This window comes from Lolium rigidum, chromosome 7, assembly GCF_022539505.1.
Source record: "Lolium rigidum isolate FL_2022 chromosome 7, APGP_CSIRO_Lrig_0.1, whole genome shotgun sequence".
Lineage (NCBI taxonomy): Eukaryota > Viridiplantae > Streptophyta > Magnoliopsida > Poales > Poaceae > Lolium > Lolium rigidum.
In genome coordinates, this window is record NC_061514.1 from 359,541,520 (window position 1) to 359,560,859 (window position 19,340).

General features: G+C 45.0%; 2 protein-coding genes across 2 annotated transcripts; both read left to right on the forward strand.

Annotated features, from left to right (window-relative positions):
• Nucleotides 1-1,630: 1,630 nt before the first annotated feature.
• Nucleotides 1,631-12,469, forward strand: LOC124679480 (myosin-3-like; the record flags this gene model as incomplete). The annotated part of the gene is given in 24 exon segments (XM_047215228.1): nucleotides 1,631-2,332; nucleotides 2,880-2,981; nucleotides 3,061-3,204; nucleotides 3,285-3,435; nucleotides 3,518-3,545; nucleotides 3,641-3,806; nucleotides 3,887-3,950; nucleotides 4,071-4,084; nucleotides 4,164-4,248; nucleotides 4,335-4,438; nucleotides 4,530-4,668; nucleotides 4,871-4,989; nucleotides 5,075-5,227; nucleotides 5,310-5,399; nucleotides 8,042-8,119; nucleotides 8,660-8,818; nucleotides 8,951-9,151; nucleotides 9,340-9,545; nucleotides 9,683-9,818; nucleotides 9,977-10,106; nucleotides 10,228-10,374; nucleotides 10,458-10,582; nucleotides 10,857-11,063; nucleotides 11,582-12,469. Coding segments are annotated over 24 exon segments (3,804 nt in total). The 3' UTR covers nucleotides 12,056-12,469.
• Nucleotides 12,470-14,021: 1,552 nt separating this feature from the next.
• LOC124670114 (subtilisin-like protease SBT1.7) lies at nucleotides 14,022-16,349 on the forward strand. The gene has a single exon (XM_047206616.1). The coding sequence runs from the start codon at nucleotides 14,022-14,024 to the stop codon at nucleotides 16,347-16,349; it is 2,328 nt and encodes a 775-aa protein (XP_047062572.1).
• The last annotated feature ends 2,991 nt before the right edge of the window (nucleotides 16,350-19,340 follow it).

The following is a 19,340-nucleotide window of genomic DNA, read 5'->3' on the forward strand; positions in this document are numbered from 1 at the left end:
TTTGGAAGAGAGTGTCCTCGCAAAATGTTGAGATGATGATCCATGCTTGCAGTCATCGACACAACATCCATGTTACCTAGGCAGTTGGCCAGGCTTCCGTCAAAAAGGTAGCGCAACCTATTTTTCATAGGTATTTGACAGAAAGATAACACACTAAGCCATTAGATTTAATGTTTGTCCTAGCTTTAAAATGTTCACGCATGCTTGAAGAATGCGCCATGGAACCGGTCGAAGCATATTCGGCCCTATTACTCAAGTGAGGCTGATCGCTGACTAGTAATTTTTCCGCCACACGATGACTTACATTTTCTGTAATGTAATATAAAATGGAAAAACCTACTTGGTTCTCAAAGCTAATGAGTTGAGGTGACAATGGACAACAACTTCAAGGGTAATTGCTTATTATTATATATGTGTAGCAGCACTACAAGTAAGCACACCAATCCATGTTCATCGAAGTGGCAAACCTCTAGTATAAACTAATCTACTTATCATAATGCACGACTACCCATTGACCATAGCACAAGCTTTCTAAGCAAAACATATGACAAATACGCGATGCCCTGATATTCTGCCCCATTGACCACACAGTACACAAACACCACAAACAAATAAGACCTACCAAACATGAGCTACTTAATTATCCATTTACCTTTTCCTCTAGACATGGCATAATAAAATGGAAAATAATCAAAATACCTCTATCTCTTAATAAAATTAATAGCAACCAAAGAAACAAAGCAGCCAGACCTGGTGGTGCGAGACCACTAATCTCAGTGGGGGGCAGTTGCGTAACTTCTCTCGGCCCAACTGAAGTCGTGGAGCGGAGAGCACAGCCGCTCGCATCCAACGGTCCAAACTGGCACGCCCCCAATCCACAGCTCACTCACAACCACCCTTCCAATCACTCCATATTTACAAGAGCACCACCAGCCAGCACCGCAGCCTGCGACCGCAAGGAAGGGCACAACCGTAATTCGATTTTCCTCTGTCCTAAATAGTTTTTGCCAGTGGCCTAAGTAACGGATCAAGGGGAAAGGGGGGAGGAAAAAGACGAAGAAGCATGGTGGAGGGGATGGAGGTTTGAAATTGTGAGGGAGAAGCCAACACCGAGGGAGCGGAGCGGAGCGGAGCGGAGAGAAACAAATTCGGGTTTTTTTTGGGGTTTCGTCCTGATTCGGGAGCGCGTGCGGGGGGAGAAATCATCCTGTTTTTTTCATCCAGTGGTGCTGCTGTCTTTGATGCGTTTCTTGGACGATTTCTGCTGCCGCTGCTCGTGGTAGTGCCCCGCCCCGACCCTTTGATTCGGAGCAGGCTTTGCCTTTGCTTCGGCTTCTTTCGCCAGAGATCGCAGCCCGCCTTTTTGCTGCCGTGTTCCCCGGCGCCCCCTTCAAGAATCGCCCGGAGTTCCGGGTTTCTTTCACCCCGTCCCTCGCCGCGGCACCGCCAAAAATTTGTTCTTGGCGCGTGGGATTGCTGCTGCTATTTCCGGGGCCGGGAGCGTGAGATTTCGGGAGATTTGTTTTGGGGAATTTCGAGGTTTTCTAGTGCCTGGCTGCAGAAATTCGGGGTTTGGGTCTGTGTCGCTTTCCACCCCTTCCGTGGAGTCAGGGGCTGGTGTCTGGCGCTGATTTGATGAGAAATGGAGGAATTCCTGGTCTCTACGGCGTTCCGCTCTAGGATTTGGCGTATTGCTCTCTGACCCTCCTCGCGGCTCACTGCTGTGGCTTGTTGGATTTCTCAGGCGGTGATGCTCTCTGCAACCGCCCTGATGGCGCCAGTCCCAGCCGCTCCCAAGAGCTCCCTCGAGGTCCTGCTCGAGACCATAAAGAAGCGCGACGAGCAGCCCAAGGACGAGCCGCCGGCATTGCCAGCCCGGCCCACGTGCCGGGGCCGGTTGCCCAGGGCAAGGCGCTCGCCCACGCCTCCTAGGGTTCATCTTGAGAATGGAGTGGCAGAACAAGGTGCTGTGGTGGTGGAGGCTGTGATGGCTGACAAGAAGCCGGAAGTTGTCAGTGAGAAGAAGCCGGAAGTTCTTAGTGAGAAGAAGCCGGAGATTGAAAAGGAGAAGACGCCGGAGGTTAAGAAGGAGATTGCTGTGCAGGAGGCCAAGGAGGGGAAGGCTGTGAATGGTCGCGTCTTCGGGGCTAAGAGGAAGCTACGTACTGTGGAACCACTGGATGAGTCTCCATATGTTGAGAATTTCAGTGAGGCGAGCAAGGATACAGTGGCCTGCAATAAGGAGCCCCCCTCTCCTTATTGTTCCTCAGCAAGGGCAAAGAGAAATGGGAAGCCTGTGTTTACTGATTCCATGGACTATGTCCTCCAAAAGGTGAGAATCTCGTTCATCGTAAAATCTATGTAATTTATCTTATTTTCATGTGTACAAAGTAACAGACGATATATGGGAGCAAGTTCAATTTCTCTGAGATTTTAGGCTGAATACTTGTGTGATATGTTGGCAAGAACTCACTCAGGATTCATATTCTACACCAAGATATGTTAATCACATCGATGCTTACATCTGTTTATTTTGTGTGCTGAATTTATTGGCTTACAACCTGCTTCTGTATGTACAATATGAAATTGATGTGAATTTACTATTTTCCTATAAGTATACAAACTTCTTATTCTGCAGGATTAGCTGTAGATGCAGCTAGTGCCTTTTTAATGCTTGTTCATAGCCTCTGTGTCAAGTACTTTGGCATGTTAGTTCGATCCTCAAAAGTCAGAAATATGGATATATTGGACAAACAGAACAATTTTGCACTTCTTGGAATTAGTTCTCATATAAATCTTTTCGCGTGATGATTTTAACCTGATATTATGGTAGAAAAAGCGAGGCAGTGTAATAATATTTGTTTTTTCTTTTCTTTCAGAAGCTACGTGTTTGGTGTTCTGCTTCAGATAAAAAGTGGGAACTCGGACAGGTTCAATCAATTTCTGGAGATGAGGTCGAAATACTCCTGGTTAATGGTGAAGTGAGTGTCATGTTGCTTTAACGCTACAATTATGAGTAAATTTTTGTAATATTGTTACTTATAAGTTTTCTTTGCGCAGGTTTTGACACTGCCATCAGACAGACTTTTGCCTGCCAACCCTGATATTCTAGATGGAGTGGATGATCTAATCCAGATGAGCTACCTTAATGGACCTTCTGTCCTTTACAATCTGCAGTTCCGATACTCTCGTGATCTTATCTATGTATGCATTATCCAGCAAGCTCATTAGATTGTTCATGGTCCAGTCAGCATCTCTTCATTTGTGTTCTCTTGTCATCGCAGACGAAAGCAGGACCTGTTCTTATTGCCATTAACCCACTTAAAGAAGTTCCACTCTACGGGAAAGATGTCATCAGACAATACAGGCAGAAGCTCAAGAATGATCCACATGTGTATGCAATCGCTGATTTAGCTTTTAACGAAATGCTAAGAGGTATGTGTTATAAAAACGTAGTCAGTTCAATAGAATTTATTTGCAAGATATATCTTCTAATGCAACTGATGATATCCTGCAGATGGCATAAACCAATCTATAATAATAAGGTTAGAATGCTCTACTGTACATTCTCTAGTAGTAATCACAAAGCTCTGGGTTGCGCAATTTTAACATGGTCTCTCTGATGTTTGTCTTATCTCAGTGGTGAAAGTGGAGCAGGAAAAACTGAAACAGCTAAAATTGCTATGCAGTATTTGGCTGCTCTAGGGGGCGCTAATGGTATGGAGTCTGAGGTTCTACAGACCAATGTTATTCTGGAAGCATTAGGGAATGCAAAAACATCTAGAAATGATAATTCGAGCCGATTCGTGAGTTCATCTTAAGTAACATTGTTGTCAATTCATCATTCTTAAGTAATTCTTCTGACAACTTCATGATTTTTATACAGGGTAAGCTTACTGAAATACACTTTTCTGAAACCGGGAAGATGTCTGGTGCTAAAATCCAAACATGTAAGCCTTTTTGTACCATTTGTTGTTGATATGGCCAGTGACAATATCGCCAACTTCGTGCTAACTTGTTTCTTTGGGCATGTATGATGTATGTTCATCTAACTGAATCTCATGGAACAGTCCTGCTTGAGAAGGTACACTAGTTTCAGACATTTCCAAAACTCCATTTGAGTATTTCTGAAAGGTGTAATCTCTTATATCTTGCTTGTGCAGTCGAGGGTGGTTCGAAGGGCACCAGGAGAGAGATCATATCATATTTTCTATCAGCTGTGTTCTGGAGCTTCTCCTCTTCATAGAAGTAACCACACATCCATAACTGAGAATACATATATGCTACAACATCCCCTGTCATTTTTAATCTGCTATATGTATGTGCTGTTGCAGAAAAATTGTTTCTGAGAGACGCCGATTACTACAATTACTTGAAGCAGAGCGCTTGCTTGAGAATTGATGGTGTTGATGATGCTAAAAGGTTTTCATCGTTACTGGTAATGTTGCCACAAATCAAACATGTTTCTGCCAAAACTTCGGCTATTATCATGATTTGTTATTCATGTCTATTTTTTTTCCATTTTGCAGAGTGCGTTGGATATTGTTCAAATATCTGGGGAAAACCAAATGGAATTATTTTCTATGCTTGCAGTTGTCTTGTGGCTGGGAAACATTTCATTCTCTGTGATAGACAACGAAAACCATGTGGAAGTTGATTCAAATGAAGGTACCAGTCTCCCATTTGCGGATCTACTCCTCTTTGTATAAAGAACCCATTACCTTCCATATTTTTTTTTGTTCTGGTATATCCTGTAGAAATATCCCAAAATTTAGTTCTGTATTTGTAGAAAAAGTTGCTATTGTTGTCAGTTGATTTTCATGGAGTTCACTGAATAACTATTGTTTCTCACTGTTTGATGTTTTCACAGGGTTATCTAATGCAGCAAAGCTGTTAGGTTGCAGTGTTCCTCAACTGGTGATTGCTCTGTCAACTCGTAAAATTCAAGCTGGAAAGGAAAATATTGTTCAAAGGCTGACGTTGACCCAGGTTGAGCATTGGTTTGGAAATTTATCTACCTGGGACTACGGGTCAGCTGTTTCTTACTGTTTTCTTCTTCTTGGTTTTCCTCTAGGCCATTGATGCAAGGGATGCTCTAGCAAAGTCGATCTATGCCCATCTATTTGACTGGATTGTTGAACAAATTAACCATTCGCTTGGAACGGGGAGGCAACATACACGGAGATCCATAAGTATTTTAGATATATATGGCTTCGAATCTTTCAGTGTATGGAGTTCATTGAATTTTATTGAAAAAAGTTTTTTTTGCTTGGGAGTTCCTCAGATGACATTTAGTTATACCCTTGCAGAAAAATGGCTTTGAGCAGTTCTGTATAAATTATGCCAACGAAAGGCTGCAACAGCATTTTAACCGACATCTATTCAAACTGGAACAGGAGGTAACTTTTAACACTTGCCTCAGTTATTTTTCTGTTTTAATTTAATTGGTGCAAACAATTTCTTGTAAACTAGTGTTAGGATACATTGAGCCCTCAGTGCTGCTAAAGATGTAAGTGACCCTATAAACTTCCCGACATAATCATAACTGGGGCATTTGGTCATGCTGAAGTTGATTTACAAAGTCATGTTAGATGTGCATGCTCTTGTGCGATTACAGTATCCGATACTATTTGTTTTATGTCTTGTCTTCTGAGAATCTGAATGCCTCTATGCTTTCCTGAATAGAAACGATGTCAAAGTACTTGAAGCTAGTCTAACAAACCCCAGCAGTAGCAGGCCATGATTGTACCTACTCTGATTAGGAAAAATAGCTAACCCTGAATTTTATTGTATGGTATGGTGAGGAAATGGTAAACTTGGTTATTATCTAAGATGTAGGGAACAGATATGCTCGATCTGGTTCAGGAAAGACAAAAGGCTAAAAAACCACAGGACACAGTTGATATCTGCTGGGCCTGCAAGTTCTGGCCTTCTGGATATAGCGGTAAACTAGGTAACTAGCACCATGAGCAGTGGTGGAGCATGACGTAAAGTCAAGCAGGGGCCAGTTTGCTTATTAAATCTGCTACTAACACCTTATTTCGTGAGAACCTAGTGTTTTCTTAGGGAAAGCTGTCAACACCAAATTAGACACCCACATTGAACCAAACTAAAGCTCCGGGTCATCACCAGTTAGTGGGCCGAAATTAGGCCTGTCAAAAAAGTTTTGGGCTTGACAAACAGTTTGAGTTCGACGCGGTAAAAGCTCAGCTCAGATTCTTGACTAGCCGGACTCAAACCCAAGGAAAAGCTCGCGAGCTTGGAAGAGCCGAGCTCGAACTGTTCGGTGATGCTCGGCAAAGCATACAATGATGCAACCATCGCTGACACCTCCACACCATTCCTCCTTAAATAGTCTAGTGCTACAAATACGATCCACATGCCCATCTTCCAAAAAAAACTAAGCATAACTATGATTAACAAGCCTAGCTTTTGGTCCACCATTGCTGCATATTAAATGCGCTGGCTTGTGAAACCTCTTAGCAGCCTTGTACGGCCAATATTTTTATTCAACTGCGGGCTGTAGCACAAGTGCACTCTTTTGTACCACCTAGCTTGCTATACAAAGTTTCAGCAGGAGCGCGATCTATAAGAAAGGCTTGTGAAATGATCAGGAAGGCATGTGCTTGCTCTCCTGGCACTGCGCAGGAAATAAAATACAATTTTTATATCAGGCAAGGCTCGGCAAAGCTTGCAGGCCTTCGGTGAGCTGAGCTCGATCCTAGTTATTGTCTCGCGAGCCAAGCTCGAGCTAATTTCTTTGTTCGGAATATAAATCGAGCTCGAGCCTGGCTTGTTTACACTTACCGAAATTACTACATTGGACTCCAGCGTCCCTCCTTCCCCTGGTGTCTGGTGAGGATGGTTGGTAGGGGCCTAACCTAAAGCCAGGCATTTCAGTATCGGGATCTTCGTATAAATGCAAATGACACGGGAGAGACTTGTATAGGATCTCCTTATTAGGTGGAATCATAGGATCAACCCACAGAAAACATATTCTAAAAATGCAAAAAATCTGAAAATAATATATAACAAACATTTCTATGGGCTGTGTTTACAACTCCAAAAAGTTTCAGCTCAAAATTTGGTCTACACTTGGAGAAACAAAAAAGATAAATTGGACTATGAATAGTGGCAGATCTGGTTGAATAAGATTTCACACTATTCACACCCAATTTTTTTTTTTTGGTTCTCTAATGTCGAATTTGAAGCTGAATTTTTTTGACCTTGCATATGTAACACACATGTGTGTTGTCATTTTTTTCCAGAATATTTGAACATGTTTTGTCTTAAAAAAAAATTTCTTATAGATCCCATCTGAAACTTGATCCTACCTAAGTCTTCCCCCAAATGACACAAAAAAATCACTATATGCACGCAAACTAATACATAATCTAAATAAAATAGTCAGAAGTAAGGACAGGCCATGACCCTGTATGGTCTCCACTACGCTCCACCCATGGCCATGAGGATGGCAGGATGCCACGGCGTAGGGAATTGGGGAATGTAACATAGGTGAGAAGAATGTGGTAGGGGCCTAACCTCAAGCCAGGCATTTCAGTATCGGGATCTTCTTACAGATGCAAATGATACAAACAAAATCACTATATGCACGCAAACTAATACATAATCTAAATGAATTAGTCAGAAGTAAGGACAAGCCATGACCCTGTATCCACTACGCTCCGCCCATGGCCATGAGGATGGCAGGATGCCATGGCGTAGGGAATTGGGGGATGAAACATAGGTGAGAAGAAGAATGTGGATGGACCAAGTTAATGCACTAATCTTGACTGATTAAATTCATAATGGATATCCTATTAGTCGAACACTGGACGTGATTTGCATTTTACTAATGATGGAGCCCAACTGTCTGAATTCTCAGTTATTATAAGATCATGTACCTTGTGTTAGTTTTTGTATTGTAAAATTGTAAGGTTGTTTTGTGCCGTTCTCATTTACCTCCTCATGCATTCACTTGTTCCCAGTTTCGTACTTTTTACTCCATAGCTATGTAGGCATGCTAATTCTTTTCTTTCAGGAATACCTGGATGATGGAATTGACTGGGCCAGTGTGGAATTTGTGGACAACACTGACTGTTTGTCTCTCTTTGAGAAGGTATACTGTATATATTTTTCACGGGCTTGCTTTACTTATGGACCATAACCTCGCAGTATCTATATAGCCACTTCGATTAATGTTTCAAACTACATTTATATGCACTTGTTAATAATTGCTGACCTGACAGGTCCAGACAAAACTATAACTGAATTTGCTTTATTCAACTTTTCTTTCTGTGGCAATTTTTTCTTTTCTTGTTTTTAGTTCCACTATGAATCAATAGTCATACACAGTGCAGAAATTTATAACTTCTATATCTAAATTTCTTGAGACGCAAGATGTCTGAGTTACTTAAGTAAATGATATCATCAATGAAAAAGTGACAGAAATTTTGAATAGATGGAATTATCTTTAAGAAGAGTGCATCCATGCTTTCCTAAAAGAAAACTCCATAATTGTTTGGCTGCAATTGTTAAAGAAGCTGTGATACCTTGATGGTGATGGCATATTAGTACCTTTTGATATTAGTTCCACAGGTTTACATCTTCTATATGTGTATGTGCACTATTTTACATGATTTTTATTATTATGTTACAGAAACCTCTGGGGCTATTGTCTTTGCTGGATGAAGAGTCTACGTTCCCAAAGGCAACAGATCTTTCCTTAGCTAACAAGCTTAGGCAGCAGCTGAGTGGAAACTTGGGCTTTAAGGGTGAACAAGAAGGCGCCTTTAAGATTTGTCATTATGCTGGAGAGGTTGGTGGTCTTCAAATACATATTTGATATTTTCTCCATTTGTGCGCTTGGCCTGTTGAACCCATCGGTTAATTCGTTTAGTGTGGAAGCTCTCTATATGCTACTTGATAATTGTACACACTGTGGTTCTAGGTTACATATGATACGACTGGGTTCTTGGAGAAGAATAGAGATCCATTGCACTCAGAGTCAATTCAACTACTCTCTTCATGCAAAAGTGATCTTCCAAAAGATTTTGCATCTGTCATGATTGCTGACTCTCAGAATAAATCAAGTTTGTCGCGCCACTTTGTAATTGATTCACAAAAACAAAGCGTCGTGACCAAATTTAAGGTATTCACCATCTATTCATTTGATCAGATGATTTCGTTTGAGAATGCTTTTATGCTTCTCTAGTTCTCTATTTATTTCCTCCCAGTTCTATAATTTGCACTCTTCTTTGTGGTAACATCTTTTTTGATGTTGCTTGCTGAAAATATGGTTTTACATGTAACAATCTCGATACTCTCTCTTATATACAGGCTCAACTATTCAAGCTCATGCAGCAGTTGGAGAATACAACTCCTCATTTCATTCGATGCATCCAGCCAAATAACAAACAACGTCCAAGGCAATTTGAACATGATCTTGTCTTGCACCAGCTTAAGTGCTGTGGGGTGCTTGAAGTTGTGCGGATATCAAGGGCAGGCTATCCAACGCGGATGACTCACCAACAGTTTGCTGAAAGGTTGCTAGTTTGCCGAGCTAGTCTCTCTTTTGCCGGAAACACAGAGCTAGTCTTCATGATTATACATCTTTATTTTGTTCGACACTAGCTTGCCAGCTGACTTCCAAGTTTCATCTTTTTTTTTTTTAAATCTGCAGATATGGGTTTCTCCTCTCTCATTCTATCGCGTCTCAGAATCCGCTGAGCATTTCAGTTGCAGTATTACAACAATTCAATATACCCCCAGAAATGTATCAAGTTGGCTACACAAAATTGTTTGTTCGTACAGGACAGGTATAACAAGCATACTAACATTTTTCATCATGCGCTCAAGTATTCAATTTAATATACAAGATCAGTAATATTTTTGGTATACCATAGTAAAATTTACTTTCTAATGATTATCTATTCAGGTATATGGATGTTTGTCATTCTGGTTGATAATTTTGTAGGTTGCTGCTCTGGAAAATGCTAAAAACAGGATGCTGCATGGAGCCCTTCGGATTCAGAAGAACTTCCGTGGGTTGCATACTCGACAAGAATACCACAAGCTGAAGAAAGGAGCAACGACTTTGCAGTCATGTAATATTCCTAACGAAAACACCTTATAGCATGTGCAAACTGAGACATTTTTTTCCTTGCTCTGTTTATCAGCTCATTCTTCGATATTGCATTTACCTTTTTTACCTTTGCCAACGTACAGTCGTAAGAGGTGAGAAGGCAAGAGTTCGGTTTGATAATCTTTTCAAGAGATGGAGAGCAGCCGTTCTCATACAGAAGTACACTAGGCGTCGACTTGCAGCTACCATGCTTACTGGTCAACTTAAAAATATTGTTCTTCTACAGTCTGGTAATCTACAGAGGCCTAGCAGTAGAATATTGAGCTATATAATTGTATTCATCTAATCATCTACTTCCCTAATGTTTCTGCAGTGATGCGTGGGTGCCTGGCCAGGAGGAAATTTAAGTGCTTGCAGGAAGAACGGGAATCAAAGGTCATTCACAGCAAAGCTAAAAGGGATGTAAAGAAGACCATTTCACAAGCAGGGTTATGCAATGTGAGTCCTATGTAATTAGACTTCTATACTTTTATATATTCTAAATCTCGCAAGACCCTGGCTGCTATTGCATACCATTTTTATCGAGTACTGGATGAGTAGTACTTTATTTTACCTAATAACTAACAAAGATCTACTGAAAATATCCACTGGGTGAATTATCCAACTACAAATTTTATGGTCTAAAGTTTCCAAGCTACTGAATGCATTTAACTTTCTACTGGCTGAGTTGTCAAAGGTTTGATACTTTTTAATGATTTGCATCCCATGGCAGGAAATGAATGGAGAGTATCATCGCCAACCAGTTGTCACAGATCTCCAGGGACGTGTTTCAAAAGCTGAGGCTTTATTGCGAGACAAAGAGGAAGAAAATGCAATGCTGAAGCAACAGTTGGAACAGTACGAGAATAAGTGGTCAGAATATGAGGTCAAAATGAAATCTATGGAAGAGGCATGGAAGAAACAGCTCTCTTCTCTGCAGGTAAACTTCTGTGGTGAAATCTCCTTGTAGCATGTATTTTCATTTATATTATACCCTTGCTCAACATCTTCTAAAACATGAAATTTATGTGTCAAAAGAATGACAACATATACTGCTGTAATTCAACATGCCTCGTGTGATGAAGGTTAATATTCACGAATGTTGTGTCAAACAAGCCTTCGACAAAATAATAGTTGCATTGAGTGAAATAATGTGTCAACATCTTCATTTATACCCTTGCTCAACTTATCTGTTAAGAGAAAATGACAACATATTCTGTTGTACTACAACATGCCTCTTTGTGATGAAATTTGAAATATTCACGAATGTTGTGTCAAACAAGCCTTCAACTAAAGATAGTTGCATCGAGCCAAATCATGTGTCACCCCCAGCAAGGTAATGTCGATGTTTGAATATTTGGATATTAGAGAAGAGTAGCTTATAATTCCGTTCCACCCAATAATGTTTTCCTGCACTGATGCATTCATGTTGATATGATCCTCTTGTATTCCTTTCAGTTGAGTCTTGTGGCTGCTAAGAAGAGCCTAGTTGCTGATGACATGGTCACCCGAGCGGCTCGGGCTGATACCACTCCAACACTTGCTCAATATGACTCTGAAGAAACAATGTCCACAGGGACTCATACCCCGGAGGGGACAGAGTTGAAATATCAAAACCACAACCCTGAAGCTAGAGTGGTGTCAGGAAACTCAGATAGGAGGATAAATGCTGTGAATCACCTAGCAAAGGAGTTTGAGGATAGGCGGCAGGTGTTTGATGATGATGCTGGCTTCCTTGTTGCCGTTAAGTCTGGACAGATTGGCTCAAATATGAATCCGGATGATGAACTCAGGAAGCTGAGGGACCGCTTTGCTACATGGAAGAAAGATTACAAATCTCGATTGAAGGAGACGAAGGCAAACCTTCAGAAGGTCAGCAGTCAGGATGAGAAATCTCGGAAAAGATGGTGGGGGAAGAAGAGCTCCAAGTGAATGCAGAACCTATGAGGTGAGATCATTTGCTCACATTTGCATGCCATTGCACAAGTGGAAGAAATCAAGAAATGGCTGGAGAGAAGATGATTTCGTGGTTCTTTCTCTCGTAACCACAAGGCAGGTGAGATGGTGGTGATGAAAAACTCGATCGCCAAACCTGTGCATCCAATTTTTTGGGAGTGTCAAAAGGATTACATAGGGCACAGCAAGAGATATGTAAATGTATATTAGTTCAGTGTTGTCAGTGTATGTATGTAATCATTGTATGTAGAGCGATGAACCTGAAATGTGGAAGGGTAATTATATACAGATTATCCACCAAGAGCGAATAGAGATGCAACAGCAGGACTGTAATTCCTGTACAGCAAATAACTCGTTGGAATGTGCAAAGCATTTGATTCCTTTTTCTTATCCCTTCGGTGCCGTAAGTTTTGTTTCTCCATTGTACCTGAGGGTGCAAAAAATCAGAGTCACATATGGTCGTCAGGGTTCAGTGCACAGCCACTGACGCTCAAATATCATACTGTTGTAAATTTGGCAAGGAGTATTTCTCTTTGTGAATGTGGCAAGGAGCTCTAGTAAAAAATATGAACTGTTGGCTCCATAATAGACAGCTTCTGTGCTACTCAATCACATATTTAAGTAGTTGGTTTCATGCCTCATACAAAGCTAGGATGTTAACTGAAAATGTGCGCTTGCATGTTCATTGTCGTCTTTAAATGGTGCGTCTCTCAGAAGAAACAAGCAGGCAGGGGACAGTACCAGTTGAGTTTTAAGAAAAGAAGGATAGTGGAGGCCGTTTCATCCCTTCCTCATCTTTTGAAATTCTGTTTCGTTTTGTTTGCATTCAGCATCCATGTGCCTTTTCTGTCCTGCTTGCTACACACAAAATCAGTTGTCAATAATTTTGTTTCAGAGCCACATTTAGCCTCCACTAGCTGTGCCAATGCTGGAGAGACGCCACATCTTGCTTCTGTACTCAAGGTGAATAGATGATAGCTAAATATGTCATGCAAGCAAATCGTGGAGTGGAAGCTTCAGCAATTAGCATGCCTACACCGAAGTAATGACCAGTAAGCAAAGTACTTTTACCATGGGGAAAGTGAGAATACTTTACATTGGTTACAAAAGAAACATCATTATTAATCGTGATAATATCTCCTTGGATGACAAAAAAACATAGCACTGGCATTTGTACTGCATTTGTTGTCCATCAACTTAGGCACATCCCTGTAACTTCTCTTCAGTTACATTCTTTGACAAACAAAGGATGCCAAGCCCAGAAGGTGTGTAAATTTGTTCTCCTAACAAAGTCTTGAACCGTGACAATTTTTCCTGCAAGTCCTGTTTCATATTAATCACAAAAAAATATAGTATGAAACTGGGGGAGTCTATCTTGTAAGCAAGAATCGTTAAATTTATACTGTATGTTATCCATTATTCCACACATCCCTCTTCAGTTACATACTTTGACAAACAACGGATCATCCCAAGCCGAGAAGGTGTATAAATTTGTTCTCCTAGCAAAGTACTTCACATTGGTTACCAAAAAACACACCATTATTAACCGTGGCAATTTCTCCTTGCAAGTAGTGCTTCATATGAATCACAAAAATACACAGTATGAAACTAGGGGATTCTATCTTGTAAGCAAGAGTAGTTAAATTTATACTACATTTGACAAACAAAAGGATCAGCCCAAGAATAGTCCATCAATTACGCACATCCCTAGAACTTCTCTTCAGTTACACACTTTGACAAAATAGGATCAGCCCAAGCACAGAAGGTGTGTAAATTTGTTCTCTTAGCAAAGTCTTACACAGTGCCATCTTGAGATTGCATAGAAATTGTAAATTCTTGATCGTGGCGTTCACAAGTTGCCCAACCGAGCTCAAGCTCTCTATAAAAGCCATAACCACACACATGCATTCTTCCACCACGAGCTCACACACAAGCTCCAACAATGGCTTCCACACTCTCAGTCCTCTGGCACTGCACTTTGCTAGTTCTCCTCCTTGCTCAGCCCACGCACTCATCCACCATCCAGAAGCCCAAGGATGCCACTGCCGAGCAGAAGCCTCTTCCTTCGAGCTCCCACACCTACATCATCCAGACCAACCACCTGGCCAAGCCGTCCCAGTTCGCCACCCTCGAGCGGTGGTACAGTTCCATGGTGGCCACTCACTCGCCCCGTGCCGCCATGAACTCCTCCAGTCGCCTCCTGCACACCTACGGCACGGTGATGCACGGCTTCGCTGTGCGCCTCACGGAGGAGGAGTCCCGGCGCATGTCGAGCACCCTTGGCGTGTCCGGCGTATACAGGAGCAGGATGCGCTACACCCAGACGACGAGATCGCCTGGGTTCATGGGCCTCCACGAGGACTTCGGCGCGTGGCCGGACTCGGAGCTCGGCGACGGCATCATCATCGGCTTCATCGACTCCGGCATCTGGCCGGAGAGCGCCAGCTTCAACGACACCGGTCTCGGCCCCGTGCGGTCCACCTGGAAGGGCACGTGCGTCGGCGCTGAGGGCTTCAACGCCAGCTTGTGCAACAACAAGCTGGTCGGTGCCAAAGTCTTCGCCGCCGAGCCTGGTGGCGCTCTCACCCCAAGGGACAAGGTCGGCCACGGCACCCACGTTTCCGGCACAGCCGCCGGATCGGAGGTACGTGGCGCCAGCCTATTCGGGTTCTCGCGCGGCACCGCTCGCGGCGTGGCGCCCAGAGCACGGATCGCCATGTACAAGGCGTGCGAGGCGAATGGATGTACCGAGTCCAGCATTGTGGCTGCGATTGACGCCGCCGTCAGCGACGGCGTGGACGTGATCTCCATGTCCCTCGTAAGTAGGTACGAAAACCCACCCTTCTACAACGACGTCGTCGCCGTCGCCATGTTCGGCGCCGAGCAAAGGGGCGTCTTCGTCGTCCTCGCGGGAGGCAACATGGGCCCGGAGGCGTCGAGCGTCGGCAACGTGGCTCCGTGGATGACCACCGTAGGAGCGGCCACCACGGACCGGGTGTTCCCGGCGACGCTCAAGCTCGGCAACGGGGCGGTCGTCACAGGCCAGTCCCTGTACCCCGTGGAGGCCCAAGGAGGCACGAACATGGTGCCGCTCGTGTACAGCTCCTGCGACAAGTATGGCATGATACCCGACAACGTCACGGGAAAGGTTCTTGTGTGCAAGGTCGAACGCAACTACGTCGAGAGCGGCATCTACGCGCAGAGAGCGGGTGGAGCCGGCATAGTCGGCGTGCAAAGCGAGGCACGGTTCCGGGACGCGGTGACCGCCCGAGCGTTCACTCTCCCCGGCCTCACCCTCAGCTACATAGGGCGCACGAAGCTGGACGCCTACATGTCGTCCGTGCCGTACCCGGTCGCCTCGTTCGGCTTCTCCTGCGACACGGTGACCGGCGAGAACCGGGCGCCGATGGTGGCGGGGTTCTCGTCTCGCGGCCCGAACTCGGTGGTGGCCGAGATCATGAAGCCCGACGTGGTCGCGCCGGGCGTGAACATCCTCGCCGCGTGGTCGGGCGACGCGCCGCCGTCGCCGGCGTGGGAGGACGACAGGAGGGTGGAGTACAACATCGTCTCCGGCACGTCCATGGCGTGCCCGCACGTGGCCGGCGCCGCGGCGCTGATCAAGAAGAGGCACGGCGACTGGACCCCTGCCATGGTGCGGTCGGCGCTGATGACGACCGCGACGCCGCTCGACAAGAACGGCAGGCGCATCCTCGACAACGGCGTCGGCTACCGCAGCAACTACGGCGTGGACGACATGACCTGCGACGACGCGACTACGCTGGCGGCCGGCGCCGGGCTGGTCCTCCCGCGGCTCGCCATGGACCCGGGGCTGGTGTACGACCTCGGCACGGAGGACTACGTAGACCTGCTGTGCACCCTGAACTACACCACGGAGCAGATGCGCCGGTTCGTGCCCGGCATGAGCGGGTGCGCGAGGACGCTCCCCGGCGGCGCGGGCAACCTGAACTACCCGTCGCTGGTGGCGGTGTTCGACAGCCGCACCAGCACCCGGACGCTGACGAGGACGGTGACCAAGGTGTCGGCGCAGGCCGAGACGTACAACGCGACCGTCGCCGCGCCGGCTGGGGTGAACGTGACGGTGACGCCGACGACGCTGGTGTTCAGGCGTCAGAACGAGAAGAAGAGTTACTCGGTGGAGTTCCGGAGCAACGCCGTGAAGCCGGCCGGAGCATGGGAGTTCGGGCACATTACTTGGGAGAACAGGAAGCACCAAGTCAGGAGCCCCGTGGCCGTCCTGTGGCAGAATTGATGCCATGAACTCCAGCAGAATGCATAAGAGAGAGTCTGCATTAGCAAGGAGTGAACTGACACAATGTGATTTGGCTCTGTTTATGAGATTATGAATTAATCTGTTGCTGGCAATGAAAGTTATGATTCAGTATCATAGCTTTGTTTTAAGCATTGTGAACTTTAAGTTTTCACAGAACAGAGCACATGTTGGAGAAGCATTGCACTTTTGTGCCAAGAACATTACACCACTGGCAAGCACCTGATACAGCAGTACAGCAGTAAGCACAGCAACGAAACCTTGGGATTTGCACAGGTCATAACTTGACACAAACCTTTTACTTTGACATATCCACCTTAGCTCTCACCTCTCTTGCATTGCATCTGAACTTGGGCAAACCCTTTACTTTGACTTATCTAGCTTTGGCCCAATATTCCCAATCGCTTCAAGAGAACATGCTCTCACCTCTCCTACATCTAAACTTGGTCAATGATGTACTGAATAGAAATATAGGATCATTCAGAAAGCACTACAAGATCATCAAATGTAATAGGTACCGCTACCGCAGTATCTTAATAATCAGAACACAGAATTTCAGAGGTAACAACTGTAAATATTATAGTTAGAGATTTGGAGTAACCACACATTATTTCATTGAGAGATGAACCTCATGTGAGATTGTGAGGTGAAGATGGATTTTGCACCTGCTATGCTCGCCAGTTCAAATGCTCATGCATGGTAGTATGCATTCTGCTGATTTCATATCCAGTTCTTCTCATCAGTACTCCACGTCTCCAATTGATACAATGTAGACATAACCACCAAGAATCAGCTAAGCACAGCATATATATAAGTTGACAGACATCCACAAAGCGGACCAAAATAATCTTGAGATTTCTGAATTCTGAGAACATCACATGCATCATTGTTTGCAATTTGCGTGTATGACAGTAGACAAACAAGCACCAGTGGCAAGCACCTGATACAGCAGTACAGCACTAAGCAGAGCAACGAAACCTTGGGATTAGCACAGGTCACGTCTCTTGCATCTAAACTTCACACAAACCTTTTACTTTGACTTATCCACCTTAGCTCTCACGTCTCTTGCATCTAAACTTGGCAAAGGATTCCCAATTGTTTCAACAAAACATGCTTCAACAAAACATGCTCTCACCTCTCCTGCATCTAAACTTGGCAAGAGATCAGATGTAATAAGCACTGAAGAATATCTTACTAATCAAAATTCGGAGGGAGCAAATGTACATATAACAATTGGAGATTTGGAGTAATCACTAATTATTTCATTGTGGGATGAACCTCATGTGAAGCGAAGATGGATTTTGCACGTGCTATGCTCGCCAGTTCGAATCCTCATGCATAGTAGTATGCATTTTGCTGAGCTTCACATCCAGTTGTGCTCCACATCTCCACTAGATACAATGAGCACATAAACCCCGAGAATTAGCTAAGTACAGCAGTATAAGTTGACAGACATCACAGAGTGAACCAAAAAATCCTTGAGATATCTGAATTCTGATAACAATTCAAGAGACCATTGTTTGCAATTTGCAAATGTAGATCTAATTCACAAATTCAAAATGTAACATCTAATTCACTTAATTCAAATGCTCATGGCAGTATGCATTTGGCTGAATTTCATATCCAGCTTTTCTCATCAATTCTCCACATCTCCACTAGATACAATGAGCACCTGACGGCCGTGGATCCGGCGTCTTCGGCGGCGTGGTCGTGCCTGGTGGTGGCCGGTGGATCCTCTGCGCCTCTCCTTCCCGGCGGCTCACGGTGGTGGCCTTCTTCGGGTTTGGGGGAGGCGACGGACGTTTCATCGCCGGGTCTGTGGTTGGTGGCGGCCTCCTCTTCCGCCAATGAGGTTGACCGGCGGGCGGCGTCGAGGGGGCTGCCGTTCTGCCTAGTAAAGGTGGCTGTCCTAGGGTTTCTCTCGCGCCAAGTGAAGATCGATCGGAAGCTTTCTCCCACTAGGCTGGCTGGATTGTCGTGTTCCGGAAGGTCCTACCGGCGAAATTCATTGTGCGTCAATGCCTGAAGATTGCTGGATTTAGTGTTTTCGGTCGTGCGCACCCATGTTTTTTATCTGGCCGTTTGGTTTTAGAGGGAACGCTTCGAAGCTCTGCTGGCTGTTAATATCATGAAGTTTGTTTTCTTTCCATGGTGTTGGCTATTGTGGGTCTACTTTATGGATATATCAACGGCATGGCCTAGATCCGGCAAGCCCGGGTGGCCCACAAGTGGTGATGTGGCGTGCGGCCCATCGGGCGGCCCAGTTGCTGTAGATCATGATGGATGAAGTCCAGCCCAGGAGCAAGGAGCCGGATCCTAACCGACCTACGAAGGAGGCCGGATCCGTGAAGGCCCATGAAGTATCCGGATCCAGTACGACGTTGATGGAAGGCGGATCCTTGACGTGCACGGCAATGTAATATTCCGTAGTTAGGCAACTTGTATTCCGGCTAGGACTCTCCGTGTAAACCCTAGATCCGAGCGCCTTTACAAGCCGGATCCTGGGAGCCCTAGAGGCACAACCACAACTCATTGTAACAACGCGAAAGCGCCCAGATAATTCCAGACAAGCAGCAGTAGGTCTTGTCATCGTGCAGGTGTTCCGAAGCTGGGTAAATCGCGTACCACCGTCCCGAGGACACTCCGCCCTATGGCCCCTACTTCTTCTCCCCCTTGTGAGGATCCCTCCTCCGAGGTACCGTCGAATTGGCAACGACAGTTGGCGCCCACCGTGGGGCAGTGGCGTCTGGAGGCCGGAACCGGGAGGGTTCCGCCATGGGAAGCTACGATGAATCCATCGCTGTGGGGCGTGTTCTTTATGCCGGAAACTTCCCGATCGTCCCTCAGGACGAGTGCTGGATTCCGGCTAGGACCAACCTCATCAAGCTCTCCATCGTCCCAATTGGCGGCATTCACGTCTTCATCGGCGAGACCGTTGATTCCGACAGAAATGCCCTGGTAAGTAATGCTGAC